This window comes from Mucor mucedo, assembly GCF_025094135.1.
Source record: "Mucor mucedo strain NRRL 3635 chromosome Unknown EV154scaffold_8, whole genome shotgun sequence".
In the NCBI taxonomy this organism is placed as follows: Eukaryota; Fungi; Mucoromycota; class Mucoromycetes; order Mucorales; family Mucoraceae; genus Mucor; species Mucor mucedo.
The window spans coordinates 209,616-230,338 of NW_026252292.1; the positions used below are offsets into that span (position 1 = coordinate 209,616).

The 20,723-nt window shown below is 37.8% G+C and overlaps 10 protein-coding genes across 10 annotated transcripts; 7 read left to right on the forward strand and 3 right to left on the reverse strand.

Moving 5' to 3' along the window:
* The first annotated feature begins 1,248 nt into the window (after positions 1-1,248).
* On the forward strand, positions 1,249-2,148 carry EV154DRAFT_435906 (thioredoxin-like protein). Its single transcript, XM_051596808.1, has 3 exons — positions 1,249-1,385; positions 1,445-1,551; positions 1,619-2,148. Exons 1-3 carry the CDS (start codon positions 1,300-1,302, stop codon positions 1,705-1,707), a joined length of 282 nt encoding a protein of 93 aa, XP_051462289.1. The 5' UTR covers positions 1,249-1,299; the 3' UTR covers positions 1,708-2,148.
* Positions 2,149-2,431: 283 nt separating this feature from the next.
* Positions 2,432-5,418, forward strand: EV154DRAFT_494052 (tRNA synthetases class I (M)-domain-containing protein). The gene is made up of 8 exons (XM_051599856.1): positions 2,432-2,659; positions 2,727-2,883; positions 2,969-3,133; positions 3,217-3,359; positions 3,443-3,856; positions 3,927-3,978; positions 4,047-4,566; positions 4,628-5,418. Exons 1-8 carry the CDS (start codon positions 2,475-2,477, stop codon positions 5,329-5,331), a joined length of 2,340 nt encoding a protein of 779 aa, XP_051462290.1. The 5' UTR covers positions 2,432-2,474; the 3' UTR covers positions 5,332-5,418.
* Positions 5,419-7,926: 2,508 nt separating this feature from the next.
* EV154DRAFT_297821 (uncharacterized protein) lies at positions 7,927-8,432 on the forward strand. Its single transcript, XM_051594840.1, has 2 exons — positions 7,927-8,087; positions 8,158-8,432. Exons 1-2 carry the CDS (start codon positions 7,968-7,970, stop codon positions 8,269-8,271), a joined length of 234 nt encoding a protein of 77 aa, XP_051462291.1. The 5' UTR covers positions 7,927-7,967; the 3' UTR covers positions 8,272-8,432.
* EV154DRAFT_297852 (uncharacterized protein) lies at positions 8,433-9,853 on the forward strand. The gene is made up of 3 exons (XM_051594841.1): positions 8,433-9,310; positions 9,406-9,613; positions 9,686-9,853. Exons 1-2 carry the CDS (start codon positions 8,593-8,595, stop codon positions 9,534-9,536), a joined length of 849 nt encoding a protein of 282 aa, XP_051462292.1. The 5' UTR covers positions 8,433-8,592; the 3' UTR covers positions 9,537-9,613; positions 9,686-9,853.
* On the reverse strand, positions 9,570-12,038 carry EV154DRAFT_476971 (chondroitin AC/alginate lyase; the record flags this gene model as incomplete). Its single annotated transcript, XM_051598075.1, has 4 exons — positions 9,570-11,390; positions 11,454-11,644; positions 11,716-11,825; positions 11,887-12,038. The coding sequence occupies 4 exons, from the start codon at positions 12,036-12,038 to the stop codon at positions 9,570-9,572; spliced, it is 2,274 nt and encodes a 757-aa protein (XP_051462293.1).
* A 61-nt stretch (positions 12,039-12,099) lies between these two features.
* Positions 12,100-13,465, reverse strand: EV154DRAFT_494061 (Ccc1 family). Its single transcript, XM_051599857.1, has 5 exons — positions 13,136-13,465; positions 12,998-13,081; positions 12,933-12,942; positions 12,605-12,875; positions 12,100-12,548 (listed from the first exon to the last, which is right to left on the reverse strand). The coding sequence occupies exons 1-5, from the start codon at positions 13,254-13,256 to the stop codon at positions 12,258-12,260; spliced, it is 777 nt and encodes a 258-aa protein (XP_051462294.1). The 5' UTR covers positions 13,257-13,465; the 3' UTR covers positions 12,100-12,257.
* On the forward strand, positions 13,466-14,652 carry EV154DRAFT_494064 (uncharacterized protein). The gene is made up of 5 exons (XM_051599858.1): positions 13,466-13,740; positions 13,806-13,823; positions 13,888-14,052; positions 14,117-14,274; positions 14,338-14,652. The coding sequence occupies exons 1-5, from the start codon at positions 13,677-13,679 to the stop codon at positions 14,458-14,460; spliced, it is 528 nt and encodes a 175-aa protein (XP_051462295.1). The 5' UTR covers positions 13,466-13,676; the 3' UTR covers positions 14,461-14,652.
* Positions 14,474-16,711, reverse strand: EV154DRAFT_412691 (chromatin remodelling complex Rsc7/Swp82 subunit-domain-containing protein; the record flags this gene model as incomplete). The annotated part of the gene is made up of 4 exons (XM_051595521.1): positions 14,474-14,572; positions 14,631-15,114; positions 15,171-15,469; positions 15,539-16,711. The coding sequence occupies 4 exons, from the start codon at positions 16,709-16,711 to the stop codon at positions 14,474-14,476; spliced, it is 2,055 nt and encodes a 684-aa protein (XP_051462296.1).
* Positions 16,712-17,670: 959 nt separating this feature from the next.
* Positions 17,671-19,154, forward strand: EV154DRAFT_494067 (uncharacterized protein). The gene has a single exon (XM_051599859.1). It carries the CDS (start codon positions 17,812-17,814, stop codon positions 19,135-19,137), a length of 1,326 nt encoding a protein of 441 aa, XP_051462297.1. The 5' UTR covers positions 17,671-17,811; the 3' UTR covers positions 19,138-19,154.
* Positions 19,155-19,315: 161 nt separating this feature from the next.
* EV154DRAFT_593174 (uncharacterized protein) lies at positions 19,316-20,662 on the forward strand (the record flags this gene model as incomplete). The annotated part of the gene is made up of 1 exon (XM_051606941.1): positions 19,316-20,662. One exon carries the CDS (start codon positions 19,316-19,318, stop codon positions 20,660-20,662), a length of 1,347 nt encoding a protein of 448 aa, XP_051462298.1.
* Between the last annotated feature and the right edge of the window lie 61 nt (positions 20,663-20,723).

Consider the following 20,723-nt stretch of genomic DNA (forward strand, 5'->3'; position numbering starts at 1 on the left):
CAAATATTATTTCATAAGGTACTACATACTAGTTAATGCAAAGAGAGTTAGACGGTCGCTTGTTTTTTTTCAATGTCTTTGGAAATTATCAATAGGAACGCTTAAATGAATTCCAGCTTCCAGTAATTTTGCTTTTAAAAATTACTACGAACCGCGTAGACCTTTTCCATCTATCTCTCTCTTTTGCTTCAAGGCGATGAAAATTAGTAAGGGCGTGTTGTATGTATTTTATTAAAATGTTTAGAATCAGAAATAAGGTATATATAAATTATTTATTGAGAGCACAACTCTCAATGTATATAAAAACACAACCATGCCTCTATTAACTCACAATTCTTACTCCATGAGCAATAAAGTTTACGTTGGTAAAATCAGTCGGTGAAGTCGGCTAGTGAAATGATACTTTGAAGCTAGTGTGGGATCCAGCTCTAAAAACGGGTGGTTACGCCAGTGCATCATCGACGGTTGAGGCAAGATGCTGCGCTTGTACATTATGACTGTTTCAGCGAGTGCACCGCTATGTAGTGATGGTGGGAACCAGGTTTATGAATTTGATTTGATGTGTATGTTTTACATGGCTCTAAGAGAGGTGTTTGTGGATATATCACTATCAGGATCAATTTCAGGTTTTAGGTTTAAGTTATATTTAGTTTTTGTTTGTAGAAGAAGAAAAAAACTCTCTGTCTTAAGCTTCCAGGTTCTTACTAATGGTATCATATAATTGTAGGATAAAGTAAACATGAGACTGTGAATTTGACTGAAAATCGAAATATCTTACAGATTAAGTGGGTGATTTTCGGCTTGAAATAAAGAAGCTGTCTGAGAATCGAAAACTCTTACAAATTAAGTGAGAGATTGACCGGGAGTAAGTGGCATATGTAAAGTTTTTATTGGACATTTAAGTTTATTTGGGGACCAAAGGCTCATCCAAAAGACCTAAAAATTAGATGGCGTTTGTTCTAACGCGAGAATAAATGTAGTCATTAGCTTTAAAAAGCGGTTCAGAAGCTCCATGGTTGCTTTGCCCATCAAAAATATGTAGCCTGTTCCCCTCTAGTTTTTTCCCTCTGCCTAAAAATCAAAAGCAAAGCAGCCCACTACTTTCAAAAACCGCTCAAAAATTCGGATAAATCGCAACTACGTCATCGGGTTGGACACTGATACTCGGGGTGCACGTATCCCCCACAATTTTAAACTCAACACCAGGGTTTGGGAGTTGTGTGCGGCGGGCCAAAGCCTGAGAGGGCCAGAGGATTGTTATTATTTTTTCCTTTCTCTATCTCCTCCCCACTCTAAACAATGTCTGCCTTGAAATCTCAATTAAAGGGTCTTAAAGAACTCCGTCTTCAATTCTGTCAAACTTCACCTTCCAGCAGTGGTCTTCGGTAAGCATGGGTTGAATCCCCTCTCCATGATGACAAATACTCATATTTTTTTTTGCTAGTGATTTTGTCGCAAAGAACTACGTTAGCATCAAGCAAGCCAACCCTGAGCTTCCTATTTTAGTTCGCGAAGCCAGTGGTATTGAAGCTCGTGCTTTTGCTCGTTTCGGTAAGTGAAATAGATGGAGTAGGATAGCGAAGGTAGACTGAACCTTTTTTTTTTGTAAAATCTATAGACAAAGGTGTCGAACGTAAAGTTATTCTTCAAAATGCTTCAGCACAAGAAATTGAAAACACTTTAGCACAATTGACCAAGTCTGCTTAAACTAATAAAAGAAAACAATAGAAAAAATAATAATAAAAAAAAGGAAGAAAACAAAAGAATACATACCACACACACACAGACACAGACACACACAAACAGATACACACTCAAAAACACACAAACACCTCTCTTGTACATTATTAGTTGGGACGAGAATAAATTGCGGATTTTTCTACTGTTTTGTAAATTGCAAAACTGACTCTGGAAACACTTGTTTGATATGACAGGAATTCTATAGATGAAAGAACCATTATGGAGGTGATGAAGTATATCCTAGACAGTCAGTTCCTGTTCCATTGACCTGTCAATTGAAAATCATATCTGTCAAGTAAGCATTATTATCCCTGTCAAGCTTTATCTGGTAATTATACGCATTGCGTGTGAGTCTGAGTTCGTCTTTGTGACATATCTGAGAGAGGCGTGTGTGTGTGTGGAAGGGGGGGGGGGTTGCATAGCTTGTGTTCCATAGCTTAGACAAATCACGCAATTTTTCGGAGCAGAGCAAAGTGTATAAAGTAGGAAAACGAATGAATAAACAAAATCATCTGTATGCTACAGTATATCTAGGACAGCGTGTATATTGAAATCTAAAATAAAAAAAAAAGAAATAGGCACTGCTAAAAGGATTGAAACCATTTGTGATATTCAGTTACGAGATCTAACATTTTTTAAAAAAAGATGGTGGCTTATGTGCACAACTTATTCAAACTCACGACCCCCATCCCTTCCCCTTCTTTCCTTCTTTTCTCTTCTATTCCTATTAAAATATGCCTGCTGCAGTAAAGATAACTCTGCCCAAGTTGGCAGCCAACACCAAGCCTTTCGCCAATGCTTTGAAGTTAGCTATGGCAGCTCAAGTGACAGGTGCCAAACTTGTCGAGACTGCCGGAGAAGCCGTGACTTTTGTTGTCTCCAACGACCTCTCTTTAACTGACGCGAATGCCGCCTTGAAGTAAAAAGAATTAGACAGCTTTATCCTATCAGTATGACTTACCCTTATATCTTCTTCTTTCTAAAAGGTATATCTTTGACGCCACCAAATTCGATGCCACTACATCTGTCGTGATTGAAAAGGAAGAATTACTTGTCAGTCCTCTTGTCATCAAGAGAAAGCTCGACCAAGCTTTTGCTAATGTCGAGAGCATTATTTCTCAACACGGTAACGCTTTTGCCAAGGTACGCAGAATACAACGACAATAACAATAACAACAACAAAACGTATAGAATATGGGTATAACTCAATTTTTTCTGTTTCTTTTAGGCATCCGATAAAATTACTTTGGTCGATATTATTTACTTCGCTACTGTTTTCGAAACTTTCTCTGCTGCCAAAGAACCTAGCAAGTACCCTCTTTTAGAAGCTTGGTTCAATCTTGTTTCCAAGAACCCCAAGTTGATGGCTGGTATTGAATTTATCAAGGAACAGGTAAAACAAAACAAAAAATTAAGGTGGGGGATAACATACACAGAGATGACTCATGCAAAAAAAAAAAAAAAAAAAAAATCAAGTCAAATAAGGGCGCTAAACCCAAGAAACAAACAGGTCATGTTGAAAAGAAAGTGACCAAGGAAATTCCTGCTCCTGTCTACAATGTTAGTAAGCAAAAGGTGACTGCCAACATTGAAGCCAAGGCTCTGGACCAATCTGTCAAGTAAGCTATCAAGGCACACAAACACACACGCACGCACAAACAAACACATGACTCATCATGACATTTTTATTATTATTTTTTAGAGTTCTTCCCAAGGATGGAGAACGTAACGTTTTGATTACTTCAGCTCTTCCCTATGTCAACAACGTGCCTCATTTGGGTAACATTGTGGGTTCCACCTTGAGTGCTGATGTGTATGCTAGATATTGTCGTGCCCGTGGATACAATACTGCTTTCTTCTGTGGTACTGATGAGTATGGTACTGCTACCGAGACCAAGGCATTAGAGGAAGGTGTTTCTTGTAAGGAACTTTGTGATAAGTATAATGCCATTCACACCAATGTCTACAAGTGGTTCGACTTGTCTTTTGATCTTTTCGGTCGTACCACCACTGAGAAGCAAACTCAGATCGCTCAAGAGATTTTCTTGAAGAATTTGGAAAATGGAAACATTATTAAGGAGACCATGACCCAATTATACTGTGAGCAATGTTCTCGGTAAGGATATAACTTTGGGTACAAAAAAGAGATGTTCTTTTGTTTTATTTATCATTTTCTCTCACTTTAGTTTCTTGGCTGATCGTTATGTTGAAGGTGTTTGCCCTCACTGTAAATACGATGTAAGCAGACAGAGAAAGAAAAAAAGAGCAAAGGAAAGGGATGGAATGTCTGACATTGTATAATATAGGATGCTCGTGGAGATCAATGTGATGCTTGTGGTAAGCTCTTAAACGCCACCGACCTTATCAAACCTCGTTGTAAGTTGGATGGAAATGCACCTATTACCAGAGACTCCAACCATCTTTTCCTCGATTTGGCCAAACTCCAACCCGAGATTGAAAAGGCCTTTAAAAAGTCTTCTGTTGAAGGTAAATGGTCTGCCAACGGTATTCAAATTACCCAATCTTGGTTAAAGGAAGGTTTGAGACAACGTTGTATTACTCGTGATTTGAAGTGGGGTACACCTGTTCCTCTTGAAGGTTATGAGGACAAGGTGTTTTATGTTTGGTTCGATGCACCCATCGGTTATCCTAGTATCACTGCTAACTACACCGATGAATGGGAGAAATGGTGGAAGAACCCCGAGAATGTCAAGTTGTATCAATTCATGGGTAAGGATAATGTTCCTTTCCATTCTGTTATTTTCCCTGGTTCCGAAATCGGTACCGGTGATAACTGGACTATTGTTAACCATATCAGTACTTGTGGTAAGTTTAAAAAGAAAAAGAAAAATCCATAATATTCCTCTAAACACATTTTTGCGATTAGAATACCTTAATTATGAAGGTGGCAAGTTCTCCAAGTCTCGTAACGTGGGTGTATTTGGTAACAATGCTGAAGCCACGGGTATTCCCCCCTCTGTCTGGCGTTATTACCTCATGTCTGTGCGTCCCGAGACCAGTGATTCTATGTTCACCTGGAACGAATTTATTACCAAGAACAACAGTGAATTATTGAACAACTTGGGTAACTTTGTGAACCGTGCTATTCGTTTCATTTTTGCCAAGTACGACGGCGTGATTCCCAAGGCCGATTTCTCTGGCAAGTTGGAGACCGACTTGATTAAAGATGTGAATGTATTGTTGAAGCAATATGTCGAAACAATGGAAAGTGTGAAGCTTCGTTCCGGACTTGGTATTGCCATGGCTATCAGTGCTCGTGGTAACTTGTACCTCCAAGAAGCCAACTTGAGCAACGCCTTGTTTGATGAGACCAGACCCAAGTGTGATGCTGTAGTTGCTACTGCCGTCAATTTGATTTATATCTTGTCTGCTGTGCTCAGTCCTTACATGCCTGCTTCTGCTGAATCCATGTGTAGACAATTGAACGCTCCTCTTCGTACGATTCCTGATGAATTCTCGATTGATATTTTGGCAGGTCATGTTTTGGGTGGTGCTGAATACTTGTTTACCCGAATTGATGAAAAGATGGAAGATGTCTGGAAGGCCAAGTATGGTACTGGATCCAGCTAAATATAATACTTTCAAGGCTTTCCATTCTTATATTAAACATTTTTTCTTTTTTTTTCCAAAATAAAACGGGACATTTAACCAGTTAAATTGAACTTGAGAGCTTCCTCTTTGAACTTAATGATTTTTTACAGTGCTCACGGTACAAACTCAAATTACGTTATATTAAATTATTTTTTTTTATAAATGTTCCTCATTCAAACACTTTTCAAAAGTTTCGAATGAGTGTTTAACAAAACCTTGAAGATGTTTGAAAGGAATTTCATTACATGCTTCGCCGATCCTGGTCTCAAGATCCTCAGTGTTTCCAAACTGACTTCTTCTAACTCTACTCTTAACTAGCTTTATTTAAGGGAGTTTAGCTTAAGCCTAAAAAAAAAACGCGGTACACTTTTGCACGCCTAAAAAAAAACGCAGTACACTTTTGCAAGGCAATGTCTAGAACTCTGTATTTTTTTCAAATAAACGTATTTCTTAGAATCACGCGATGGTCTACACGTCAATTGACATGCCATATCATTTAAACTTCATGGGATGATCGATTTCTGTTTTCCATAAAATCTGCTTCACTGTCATTTACAAGCTACTACTACTGGAACGCAGATAGACAACTACGGAGTTCTGACTTGCTGGGGGAGGCTTTTTGCAAGTGTCTCTATTTTAAGTAAAGGCTCAAACATTATGGATGATGAAACAGACAATTAAATCATCCTGACATAAGCTTGTTCATCTATAATTAAAGCTGGTTCACACACTTTATTCTTCTCCTTTTCTTTTCCCTTAACATACTTCTTTTATCGTATGAAAGTAACCGATCACGTAAAAAGGTTTGTTTAGTAGCGACTCTTGTTTCTTTGAAAAGAAGCTAAATTGAAAAAGATATATTGTGATATTGCAGCTGCGGCTAGTCTTTGCTATAGAAGGGCGACCTCCTAGGCAGAGTTCTTGAGTTTTTGGAACTCACGAACTGTGAATAGCAGGGATGCATTTTAAATAGGTGCAAACATACTGGCCTGCTGGTCTTCTGGCCAGAATTTCTGTAAGTAATATAAAAAAAATACGTTTGAAAAAAATACGGAGGTCTAGACATTTCCCTTTTGCAAGCTTAAAAAAAAAAACGCGGTAAACAAAATCTGAAAAAATCTTACAGAAGTTATTTTCTTCTTCAATTGAAGTTGAATTGTTCTCGTGATTTTGCCTTGTGTGTCTTATTCGGAATGGAATTCACACCTTCCAGTGTTATAAAAGCAAACAACAAACTAGAAAGCTATGGTGATTTGGAACTTTGTTATGACTCATCAGAAAGAAATCCCATATTATTTTCAAAGAACAGAATTAACTATGATCCTTATACGTATAAAAGATATCTTTCAACACCTCCTCCAAAAACCATTGAAACCGAGAGTAATATATTACTAAGTAAGTAAGTTGAAAACTTAATGATAGCATTTCTAATATTTATAATTTAGCAAGTGATTCACAACTTTCACAATTTGTTAATGCAATTTTTTCTCATCTCAACTTGGAAAATAGCGGTAAAGCTATCGCTTTCACGGTCGATCAAAAAATTGTTTAAAGCAACACAAACACGAATCCATTCACTGGCGAAAATCACATCATCCTTCAATTTGATCTTCAGTCTTAGTTGCTTTAGACTTTGGAATCGTGCTTTCAGAATTCCAAAAGCATGTTCAATTTTAGTTCTCATCTGAGAAATGTATGTATTGAACTGCTGGTCATCATCGGCTGTCGTTCCATTTCTTGGTTTCTTGCTTACAGTTACCAGGTAGTTTGTGGGAGAGTATCCACCGTCACCAAAGACATAGTCGTTTCCAACGCAATACTTTGATGGGGTTTTGCCCAGATCACTTTCGGCAAGTACACGCATGTCATGCGAACTTCCAAAGTAACCAGTCTCTATGTACCGGATTCTTTGTTTATGGTCACAAATTGCCATTGTCTAGCTAGAGTGACCACCCTTTCTGTTGTAGAACTCGTTTCGCTTCCAAATGGGTGCTTCCTCCAAAAAAATATGAGTACCATCGATAAACCCAAGACAGTCAGGAAAACCCAGATAGGACTGGTTAATAGTTTTGATAACCACTTTTTCTTCAGGTGATGAAATAACGAAAACTATGAATTAAAATCTGTGGGTGTTGAAGATATATATAAGATCGTGAATGTATATACCGACAAATTTGAGACTGAAACACAATTTACGCAATGGACTAAAAGCAAAGTAAATTACACTCAAGTACCTTTTTCCAGAAAAAGAAAATCGGGAGTCTCTGTGTGTAAAAGAAATATTTACGTTTTGAAGCCTGAATTTCATGGCAGTTTAAATCTATTTTTTTTTTCTGTGAGCATTTATCTACATTTTATTTTATATTGTAGAAGCGATAGCGAAAACCATTACGTCTAGACTTGCCAATTACCAACAGCACTTACAAAATTTTAAAAAAGATTTTATTTTAATTGGATATGTTCGCAAGTCATCTGGATACGCAGCTATAGAATCTGATACCATTAAGCTTGGCAAACAAATGAGGTTGACATACAACGAACTTGTAGTCAATCGAGTTCCGAATCCTGCTGTTTGTGGGATATAGTGTCAAGCTATAGATTTAGTCAACTATGTGATGGACCTAAAATCACCGCAGTTATACGCAATGATCAGGACGTCCAAAGTTTCATTATTCAGAAGCCTTGACGAAATTTACAGCTTGCCACGTGTTATTTCGTGCATTGTACAACTGAAGGTAAGAACATACTTAACAATTATCCAATGGTACATCTTGAACTAACTTTTTTTGTTTGTTTATTAAACAGAACATAGCATTAGAAACAGTCATTAAAACAGAGTCTTCAATTGTGAACGCTTTAGACAGAAGTACAAAATCCCCATTGGCACCCCAAAGGCATGGCTCTCTTCGGATAGTTTGAGTCTTTCTCGCAAGAGGAAGTTTTCAAATGAAGAACTTGTTTTATGTAGTAACCTTATTCATCCACCATATAAACTAGTACATAACTTGTATGGCGGATCTTTTTATTGTTTAATAAATTTCACATCTTAATAATAATAAAAAAAAAAATGAATTTTCATGGTCCTGTTGGATGTGATACTAATGTACCGAAGGAGGAAAACAAAGAGCCCCTCTTCAAAGATAAATGCATTTATGAAACAAAAATGTAATATATCCCTCGGGAAACCAAAAACAAATTTGTCTTTGTTTTATTTTACCTTTCTTTCTGTTCCAAGCCAACATGTCGCATCCCCATTCATCGTTACAAATTTACCAGCTTCTGTCCAATATTCATCAAGCCTGTGATGAGAATGAACAACAATTTGAAGCAATATTAATATCGCTGCAAGGCCCACGATTTAAACCACTTTCAGTCATTTACGAACATTGGGTCAAAACGTTTGAAAAGCTCATGCCCCAATTATTGGACGACTTTCGACAATTGCTTGCAAGTGCTCAACGATCACCAGAATATGACACATTGTTGATGCATGTAGCTGACCATTACGCTTTAATATACCGTGTCTCTTGTTTTCTCGAAACCGACATGGAACTCGAGTTATTTGTACGATGTCTCTGTCTCGACAGCTCCACACCTGTCAATATCCAGGAAGTCAAACAAACTTTACTGCAATTTTTGGCCGCATTATCTCCCGACACTCGGGACTTTGTGCAAGAAATTCTGGTAGATGATCACCATGGTTACCTGTCAAGAGAAGATTGCATGATGGAGGAATCACTTGATCACACAGCATTTCAAGGTTTTTTAGATCTCGATCGAGTTTATGCCATTGTCAACGATCCAAACTTGTTTGAACACTTGATGGCTATCATTCAAGCAAACGCCACACGTAACGTCTCTTGGTCGCAGACCGTTCAGGAAATTTATGCTCTGGTAGCTGAGAGAGGTATCTGGGAACAATTGTCCCCACTTTTACAGCAAATGCATATGAAGCAAGGTAGGTGAAGAGAATATATATTTATTTATTTTTTTTTAAAAAAAAGGGACAACCACAACAAATATTTGTATGTTGATATTCTTTTTTATTTCTAGAAAACGAGGAATACGACTCATATGAAGACTTTGTGAAAAAGAACTTTTTAGACGACGGCGGACAAGAATATTTAGACGGTGAAATTGAGCGAGCACAAGTAGAGCACATGTTTAGTAACTTAAAAATGTAGAAAAAAAAATATCATACCATCCTTTTATTATTTTTATAAATTATATGAAACACTACTTCCAGCAGATGGACTTGAAGGTAGAGAAATCTGTAATTGACGTGTACTATTCGTTTGCGTGACTTCAATGTTGACTTGTGTTAATAATTGAGTGGGATCAGAAACAGTCATAACATAACCACTGCTTTCCTTGGTGAAGAAAGTCAAAATGGGTTGATCTGTCTTCACACTCAATTTCCATGGACTGGCATAGCTACCAGCTGTCCAAAAGGCTAAGGCAATAGTTTGATCTTTAGGATTATATGCACCACGCACTTTACCCAGTTTCTCGTCATCTTGATAGACAAGCTGCACAATCTTATCGATATCACTTGTCTTTGCATCGACACCTAATTGAGCCACATAGCTAGAAGGTTTAGTCTGACTGGCGTTTTTAAGGGATGCAGCAGAATGTTCCAGAGTTGCCGTAAAAATTCGCTGTGTAGCTAAACCTTGAGAAATACCGATGGTAGACCAATTGTTATTTGTGGTACGGCTATCTGTATTGATCTTTAACGCAAGTTTATCATCGAGAATAGTATACAAGATCTTGTTGTGCCAAACTGTTTGGTTCTTTTGACTGCTGGTAATATCCCCACCACCACCATTAGAGACTAACTTTCCATTGACATAGACATCACCTTTCAGGTTTGATTGATCCAGGGTAGTAATGACAGGAGCATCGGTTTGTGATTCAATAGGGCCAATTTGAACTGCATAGAATCCCGGGAAGAAAAAGTAGGTCTTTTCCCAGCGCAAACTTCCGGTCATGGGGTTCAAGTATTGCATGACAGCCATACCACCTTTAGATGAATAACCATCCTTGTATGAGGGAGTGACGGAGCCGACAAAGGTTGTATTACCATAAAATTGAGTGATGTTACAACCAAATGGGGTCGCACCATAATCGACTGTTGTACCCGGGATGAGGTTCCAGTCCCACGCCGCGAAAACGTCCGAGTATTCATTTCCATCCAGGTAACTGTAAATGGCCCCATCGCTCAGATGAAACCCAAAGGGGTTTTGATCATTGTTACACTCCGAATTTGACGTTCTGGTTGAGAAGGTTTTTAAGGTTGTAACATACGATGGGCTTCGATGAACCAAGAAATCGCCAGAAAAGAACCCACGTGTACCCGCTAAATCTCCTTGCCCGCTACGGGTTGTGTTTAAAGAAATTAAACTATCCACAATCTTTTTGATGGCAGGTGCATTTACCCAATTGGCAGTAGATTGTTCAATACGTGTCAAGTTCAAGACGACACCGCCACTCGCTTGTTTATCGGCAGCCAAGAAAGAAACCATTCGACCAATCGTACTATATTCCCAATAGATCGACACATTATTATTCGAGAAAATCATCCACTCGGTACCATTCATCAACGTCAAGAAAGCCTCCTGTGTATCCACTTTAGGAATAAATGAAGTTTGATCCGTTTGCGAAAAGACATTGACGACCGAGTTGATGAACTCTTTGCCATAATTGCCGTTATAGACTTGAGAGAAATGCTGTAAATAAGCACCATCAATCTTTACACCATCAGCACCAGTTTCGGGAATGATTAAAGTTTGATTGTAGAAATGAGCCAAAGCATCAGCTGTCATGGTTGCATTGTCTGTTAAAAGACCGAGATTGATGATAGAAGTAGAAGCATCGAGCATGTTTGCACCTGTCATGGGTCCGATACCGAGCACAAACGTATCGATCCTGTCGTACACTCTCTGGCTAACTAGAGTACAATTTCCTAATTGCGTATCGGTCAAATTCTGTTTCAATAATAAACATGCATTTGAGATCAATTTAGGCATTAAAATCATCTATGTAAACAAACAAAAAATGTTATTAATAAACCGGTTTTATTTATGTACATCTAAACTTACTTGGCCAAACCAATTTGTATTCCAAATACCGGGAGTACCACAGGGGCATGTACTATTATCCATACCACCTTCATCTAAACATGTATCGGGAACGTATGTATTGTCAAACCAATAGTCCATAGCTTTGGAGATGGGAGGCAATAAGACACTAGCGTTATTTGGGCTTGTACGAAACTGGCTAGCCATCGTCACTAAGAATAGGATGATCTTTTTTAGATTTTGTTTGTCATTTTTTTTTATAGATTTCTATCTATATTCGTACCTATTCTCAGAAAGTGTTGTTGTGCTGGCCAATTGGCTCTTCTTGCAGTACACCCAGATGTATAGTCTACATCTTTAAACGTGCCATTTTCTGCAGAGAATTGAGCCATCCTATTTTATATGTTGTCAATACACGTGAATATATATTTAGATCAAGGATAATTGTTCTTACCATGTAGGAATCAAACCTACTTTGCTTAGATTGTCTTGTAAAATAAAATCCACCTTACGATCATAGAGAATTTTCATATCGTCTTGTGGTGTTGAGGACACACAGGCCACAATTGTCAGTAAACCACATAGGAATACCCAACCCTTTATCATTGCAGAAAGGAAACAGGAAAAGGGAGAGAGAAATAAAAGGATAAAAATAACAAATATAAAAGGAGGCGTTGCGGTTGAATGCACTTAAATACTATCAAGGGGAAACATGTCACAAAACTAAAAAAAAAAATTCCGGGTCATCATCATCAGCAGGGCAATACAAAGAGCATGGATGAGGTAAGGTTTTGTTTATTTAGAGAGTGTGTGAGAATATATAAATTACAATGCAACAGACGAAAAGAGAACAATAGGCTCTTGAGGCAAGAGGTAAACAATACCGTAACTCGCACCTGCTGCAATAGCACCGATTAATAATGTCTGAATGGCTCCCCAAACAGCACCGTCAGGATTAACCAATCTACTCTTGATGTAACCAAATATTAACAAGGTTAAAAAGGTGACGGCCACAGAAATATACAACGCGAAAATCGAATCCTCAAAGAAGCAATAAGGAAGTAAAGGAATCAAGCCACCAATGAAATAAGACAACCCGATGGTTAAAGCGGAAATCTAATTATTAAAGCATTAACGGGTATATTCCAAAGCATAATTCGTCATTCTTTTACCCAGCTACGACGAGGATCAGGCTGTTCCAGATTCAATTCAAACTTCATCATGAAATCAACAAACTTTTGAGGATCGCTCTTCAACTTTTCAATCAAGGGTTGAATGGTGTCACGATCAAGTCCATAGGGTTCCAAGATTTCAACAATTTCATCTTCTTCATCCTGAGGACACTCTTCCACTTCGCGTTCTTCTCTTTCACGTTCAGTGCGATAATGATCAATCTCCGAACGTGCAGCTAAATATCCACCCAATCCCATTGAAATAGCACCACTATGGAGCAATTGTTAATTCTGTTTCTATTCTTCTATTCCTGTCCCATTATTTTACCTAACAAGTTCTACAAAAGACATTAGTGTCACAAAACACGTCAGAAAATGAAAAGAATAACATACCTGCGGCACCACCGTAAATAACAATTTTGGAACTACCAAGAGAGGAAAGACCAGCAGCCAAAGCAAAGGGAACAGTTAAACCATCTATATGATTCTTTTTTAGGTTTTGACAACTCCCTCTAAATAGCTTGTACTTACCAGAAAGACCAATAATAGTATCTCTTACAATCTCGGCAGACTCGAAATGTTGTTCCAAATGCTGATAAGGCGCATACTCATGAGAATGGCGTCGACGAAGTTTATTCAATAACGCAGACATGTATAAAAAAATGAATAAAGAAGAAGAAAAAAAAAAACTTTTTTGGTCCAAAGTAGGAATAGTACTTAACCTCAAAAAGGTAAAAATCTGTTACTTCGAAAAACTAAACCCGATGACTCCAACGTCCGCGCTCCTTTTTCTCTCCGCAAAAGTAGATTTCGTAATCAATTTATGAGAGAAAAAAATATACTACAATATTGCTTCAAAATAAATTAATGTTTATTTACTTGTGATTTCGGTATTAGGTTTATGATAATTATGCTTAATTATAAGTTTTATGCATTTTGAAAGTGATTTCAAAATTTATACGGATCACTTGGAGATTTTTAAGATTAACCAAGTCAAAAAGTTAAACTTTTCAAGCTGGCTTTCTATATTTTTAAACGCAAACCTCTTTATCTCCTGCACAAAAAAAAAAAGATGTTTGCTGCTTATCACAGAATTCTTACCAAGAGGCCCATACTTGTTCAATGTGCATCGACCGGTAACGATTGGAGAATCTTTTTTCTATAATCCTTTTTCTCATTACCCTTATCTTTTTTTATAAAGCCATTCTTTTTGGTGCAGGTAAATAAGCGATACACAAAAAAAAAGTCAGCTGCATATAAAACAACTCCTTTTTTCTTTCAAGGCGATGTCATTGCTCAACAAATTGTCGAAAAACAAGGATGGAAGAACCACGATGTCAACCGAACATTACGCATGTCTGCCTTTGGTGGAGTGTTTGCTGGTCCTGCACTCAGTACTTGGTACCGTTTCATTGATAAAAAAGTAACAACCACAAATCGCTTTAAAGGTACCAAAAGAGAACACGCGCCTCATAAGCATGTATATTAACCAACAACCAAAAAAAACCAAAGGTCTCGCGATAAAGGTTGGATTAGATCAATTTGTCTTTGCTCCATTTTTCATTGCTGCCTTCTTTACAGGTCAGGGCCTATTTGAAGGTAAATCCATCAATGAAATCAAGAGTAAATTGGAAAGTGGTTACACGACGGCTTTAGCAGGAAATTACAAGGTATATAAAAGAAAAGAGATACAAGTAGATATGGTACTAATGAAATGTTGGCGGGGTTAATAGCTTTGGCCTGCTGTCCAAATTGTCAACTTCTATTTTACACCATTAAATTATCGTTTGATGGTAACAAACGTAGTAGCTTTAGGTTGGAATGCCTATCTTTCAACCGTCAATCAAAGGTCATAGTATATATATTTTATTATTTGAAATTAGCTGGCATCTCTGCCACACCTGTTCCATTGATTTCTGGCACACCAATCTTAATATTCTTGTATTTCACTACACCTCTTGTCTTGACCTAATAAAATGCCCAACATATTTTAGCTTCATCAAATAAAATGATAAATTTCATTTACCTTTCCGCCTAATAGTCCAACACACACTCCACTGGGTGCAGATAATCCCTTTAGTGCTAAATCGGCTGTACTTGTGTCCACAATACGCTTTAATCTCTCCTCACACATAGGACAAGAATACTTTGCATCTTCATCATCACACAACACTTGGTATTTTGCAGGTGTTAATATTTCATCACATCGTGTATGAATCCAATGATCACATGTATCACACGCAACCATCTCATTGTCCTCATCATCATTTTCTTCCTCTCCATACGTCTTGAGACACACTGGACAAAATCTGTCTTCAGCAAAGTTGTCATAACATGAATGACAATACGTGGCCAGATAAACTGGATATTTGTAGCGATCGCTCTTAGGCGCAATAGCATGTTTATATTGCGATTCTTCCGCCATACCGTGTTCATCACATCCATGACAATCAGCACATAATGGACAAAGCCATGATCCTTCCGGTACTTTTTCTACGGGAGGATTGCAACTAAAGTATATAGATTAAACATTGCACTTACATTCTTTATAGACTCTATACTTTACCATCCTGTATGCCATCCTCGATCACAGTCGTCACAAATCATTAATGTCGATTCATCACCTGCGCTCTTACAGACACAACATATCTTACATTCAGGACATGACCATGGGTATGATTCCACTGCAGCCACTTGTCTGGGCGTAGTCAAATTGGCACATACAGGGTGATACTTTCGTGTACATTTAGAACATTTCACCACAGAAAAATCGTCAGTAATATGTTCTTCACCTGATGTAAATAATCCTTCTGCGGCACGCAATTCATGACAATCTGCACATTTATTATCAGAGTAGACTGTGGCCTATACATCAATTTTTTTTTTGTTCTCTATTAGTCGTTATTCTCTCTCACATTATATGAATATGCTTACGGGAGGTGGGGCTTTTGCATAGTCAGACATGGGTTTGACGGGTAAATGCAACTGACATTTCTCGCCAGGTCGATTCACTGGACGTTTACAAATCTGATTTCCAGAGAGCAGTGTGCCACATACAGCGGGTTCTGCTAATTGTTGCGGCACAATGGGAATGCGTTGAGGTTGTTGCATCATGTGCTGAGGTGGGATAGGTGATGGTTGAACATATCCTGTGGGAGAAAGTCTGGCAATAGGTGAAGGTTGTCTATGAGGATCTGCATATTGGTTTACAGATTGATAGACCAAACTCAAATAATACTGTTGAGCAGCTAAAGATTGTGCGGTCTCTACCAAAATAGTAGGCTCGGGGATTTTGGGAATAGGGTAATTGAAACGAGCTTGATGAAGAGGGAAAGCGCTTTGAAATTGACCTTCCATTAAAGACAATGGATACTCTTCTTCATCCCTGATCTGGTTTTCTTCCAAAGCCAATACATGTCTTGCTTGCTCCTTTTCACTGTCTGTGGATAAAGATTGAATAGCAGACTCAATATCATATTCTAACAAATCTTTTCCTAATCCACGATAGAGAGGTGTATTATGTACATTTGACTTTTTTATAAATTCCACAGAACTTCCAGTTTTGCTCTCCTTTGTAAATTCAAAATGACACAGGCTAGGTTGATAGGAGGCAGGTACCTGATTTATATTGGAATGGATATCGTAAAATGTAGGTTTTCCAGCTCTTCGTTCATGTAATTGAGCATTAAATCCTCTCGCTGCTAAAGCTGCATGATGCATCCAAGTTTCGTTATTAAGAGGTACATCCGAAGCATATCCTTCAGATCGTGACGTCTTTCCAATCAAGGATTTACGTGAATTATCTTCAATTTCTTCCTCTTCTCTAGTCTCGTCTGGATTCGTATAGACGTGGTGTCTTTCAGGCTCCCTTTCAAAATAATCGTCCTGGATACGTTTGCCGTTCTTTACGACTTTATGGCCAAAGCATTTGAAAAGAGAACGTGCAGTCAGCACTGCAACCTCGGGGTTTTTAAAGCGTGTAATGAGTAAACCCGTTTCGATCAAATGATGTCTCTCTTCATCCGTAATTCGTACTCGTTTTAATTGAGGGTGCTTTTGGAACAAAATATGACTGTCACGGTATCCTAGTAGCTTGGAAGGCTCCATAGCTAATACAAACACATCGTCACCATGGTCTTTCAATGTAAACGTAGTTACCTTGTATTCACGACCTTTATTTTTTCTTTAATTCCTAATCATGTCCGTGTTCATTCATAATATATGTACCTCCTAATAAGTTTCCATGTCTATCCACCTTTTGTTCACCCTCTTCATCCACATCCGAAACGATTTTTCCGTCTTCTTCCTCCATTTGCATGGAAGGACTTGAATCGCGTTTTCGTTTCGTGTCAATGTTTTCGTGTTGTCCGCTTGCACCATGTGAAGAAGGACGTCCTCGTTTTCTTGAAATAGAACGGCTTTCGGCTTCCGTTGGTTTTTTATTAGCGATTCTCGAACTCGATTTTCTACCTCCTGCTGCTAACGGTGGTGGTGGTGGTGGTGTCGAACTGGTAGTAGAGGCGGTGGTGTTGCTGGAAGGCGTGGGTCTACCTCTTTTACGTTTGGATTCTAGTCACTTTATTGTTAATTATCAAGACTTTTTTATGGTAAATAATCTCTCACCTCTAGGTGACATGTTTTTCTTTCTTAATGTGCAAGCAGAAAAAAAAAAAAGCTTGTGGTCCCCCCAAAAGGAATGCGAACTCAGGGAAAGAAAAAAAAATATATAGAAAACACAGTCAGGGCCATCGGTTACTGAAATCACTTTTTGCTGTTAAATTTAGAGCTGCTGCCGTCTTTTGGTTTCTTTTTGATGGTTTCGTTTTAACATGAACGGTGCAAATGATACTATTACCAATTTATATGCTTCTGCTATCCACACACTTGGATTATTTCGTGACAGTTTCCCCCAGGAAGCAACGAATTTCTTTTAAAATCAAAAAGAAATAATTCACCTGGTAATGCTTACCCTTATTCCACATCTCATATTTCTTCTATTGCCTCTATAAAGGGTATTCCCAAGTTGATATACTTTTTGTTGAATGGAAGAGGTAAAACATAGTCAGACTTAATGGATTCATTCTTGGAAAATTCACGTGGGTATTTTAGTGCTTTTATGTAATCCGTAGTTTCTTTAGTAAAAAACAGATGAAAAACAAAAAGCGCCAAAAAACATCTTTCCCTCCTTTTTTGTTTTAAAAATAATAATGTCTGACAAAGGAACCAAGGAAGATGTTATGGTATCAAATGAAAGAACGGAGCAACACATCCGGGAGTACGTTCAGTTGGCCATTGAAGAAGAATCAGAGCGCCGGCTCAAGGCCTTTAAAAGTGAATCATGTCAAACTCCTGTTATCTTTTCCTCTTTAAACTCATCCGTTACATCGTCAGGCAAGCACAAAGATCAGCAAGCGCCAAATAACGTTTATGGAGGTCGCCATGGCAAATCCATAAGCACAATAATCAAGAATGAGGCTCTTCGTCTTCGTAGAGGGTATCACAGTCTTGATATATTTAGTAAAGCAAGTGTTTGCCTTGGATTAAACTCTATTCTAGATATCGGTGATTTACCTGCTAATTTGGAGCAACCACAGTGGGAAAAACTCCAGCAGATTAACCCTTCTAAAAGATACAAGGCAGATGGTTATGAACAAGTGTTGGAGCCTTTAAGATGTATAGAAACTGTATATGACAGTGAGAAAACCTTTGAAGAAAACTGGTCAAATCTGTACAAGGAACTCAAACAACTAGAGATAAAATATAGCTCAGATAGTTACAGTGATATTAATTTCTGTATTCGCTTGCTATTTTATATCTTGACAATCATCAAACAACAGCCTCATCTTTTCAAAGAAGAAATAAACTGTTCTGGATGGGACCATGTAGTCAAGTTCTGGGGCATCGCTTTGGAACGTTTGTTTAGAGACACGGAGCTCGGTTTAACATGGAATGATACTCACTTGACCATATCAGATATATTTTCAAAAGAAACGGACCTTGAACAAAGAAAAGAAAATCCGTTTAATTATCTTAGTTCCTTTGAATTTGGTGAAGAAGATCCTGTAATAGCAAGATTTGTTGGTGACGAATGCAAAGTATTATTGAAGAGCAAAGCTGCTATTAACAATTTTATAAATAACGGCTCTTTAATTGATTCTGTGGATTCACTCCAATTTAGCGGTCTTAATCTTTACATTATGAATACCACTCTTTCTAAACCAGGTCTATATGTTGTTACCGCATTACACAGTACGTGTATTAAGGAGTCACTTTCCAATTTCGGTGCACACATCACTCTGGCTTCTCACTTGCTTTGTTTTCGCGATAGATGTGTTACAATTTATAAACAATATTACGACCATCTGAAAAGCGACCGTTCTGCTAATGTCCCTGCCAAGAGAGTCATTCACGATTCAACAAAAGATGATCTTGTCTACAAACAAAATTTGATTCGTGGAAACTGGTATCCACCTCTTACTTCTAATACTCCACCTCCACCTCCACCTGAAAATCTATTTGACAACCCTTACTAAAATTTTGATTAATAAAGACCGTCTATGTGCCCCTTCTTTGAAACAACAGTCATAGATCCAACACTTTTTTTTCTTTTACTTTGATCACAAAAATTGATAAATAGTAAAGAAGAAAAAAAAAACGCGAAAATTTCTTCTTTGGACCTTTTCTTTTCCAGTGCAGTTATCAAAAATAACAATGTCCGATCAGACAGTCAAAGAATCAGAAGAAATAGAGAAGCAGTATGTGCGGCAATTTGTTCAACTATCCATCGAAATAGAAGCTAATCGGCGAGTGAAGGCCTTAAGAAGAGAACCGTATCAAAACAATCCTGCTGTCTCCTCACCCTCAAATCCCTCAAATCACTCCACCACATTTTCAAATAGTTACGAAGACCAACAAGAACCAAATGACGCCAACTTAAATAACTACATCGAATCCATGGGGACAATCATCAAGAATGAAGCTCTTCGTGGGTGTAAAATGTATCACAATCTTGTTGTCTCTAGTAAAGCAAGTGTTTGTCTTGGATTAAACTCTATCATCGATATTAATAATCTTCCTACTGATCCGGAGGGAAAACGTCTGCAGATCAACTCTCATAAAAGATATAAGATCGATGGTTATGATAAAGTGTTGAATCCTTTAAGAAGTATAAAAACTGTATATGACAGTGAAAAGACCGATGATGTAAACAGTTATAATTTGTACAAGGAACTTCAACAATATAAGATAAAGTACACATCAGATAGTCATAGTGATATTGACTTTGGTATTTTCTTGTTACTCCGTTTCCTGGAAACCATTGAAATGCAGCCACATCTTTATAAAAAAGAACTAAATTGCTCTGAATACGAAGATGCAGATAGGTTTTGGGTTGTGATTATGGAGCGTTTGTTCAGCAACACGGAGCTAAATATAACATGGAATGATGCCCATTTGACTATATCAGATTTATTTCCAAAAAGAACAGATCTTAAAGAAAGAAAAATAAACCCTTTTGATTATATGGGTCCTTTCAAAGATGAATACGGACTGCCTGTTGTTGCAAGGTATAATAGTAACAGGTGTAAAGTATTATTAAAGAGCAAAGCTGCTATCAACAATTTCATACAAAATGGGTGTATAATTGATTCTGTGGATTCGCTCCAATTTGATGGTCTTTTCGTTTGCATTATCAACACCACTCTTGTCGAACCAGGTTTTTATGTGAATACCAAATTACACGATACAAAGGTCGACGATTCACTTTGCCGTTTAGGTGAATACATTACTCTAGCTTCTCATTTGCTCTGTTTTCGCGATAGATGTATTGAAATCTATAAACAATATGACAATCATTTAAAAAACGGTCGTGCTAGCAGTGTCTCAGGCAAGAGAAACAACGAGCATTTACTAAAAGATGATCTTGTGCAGAAGCAAAATTTAATTCGCGGAAATTGGTACCCACCTCCTACTCGTACTACCCCACCTCCACCTCCACCTCCACCTAAAAACTTATTTGGCAACTCTTGCAAGAATTATGGCGTCCTTTTTAATCAATGATTAATAAAGACTGTCTAAGAGCTCAATCTTCAGAATAACAGTCATAGATCTATCAATACTT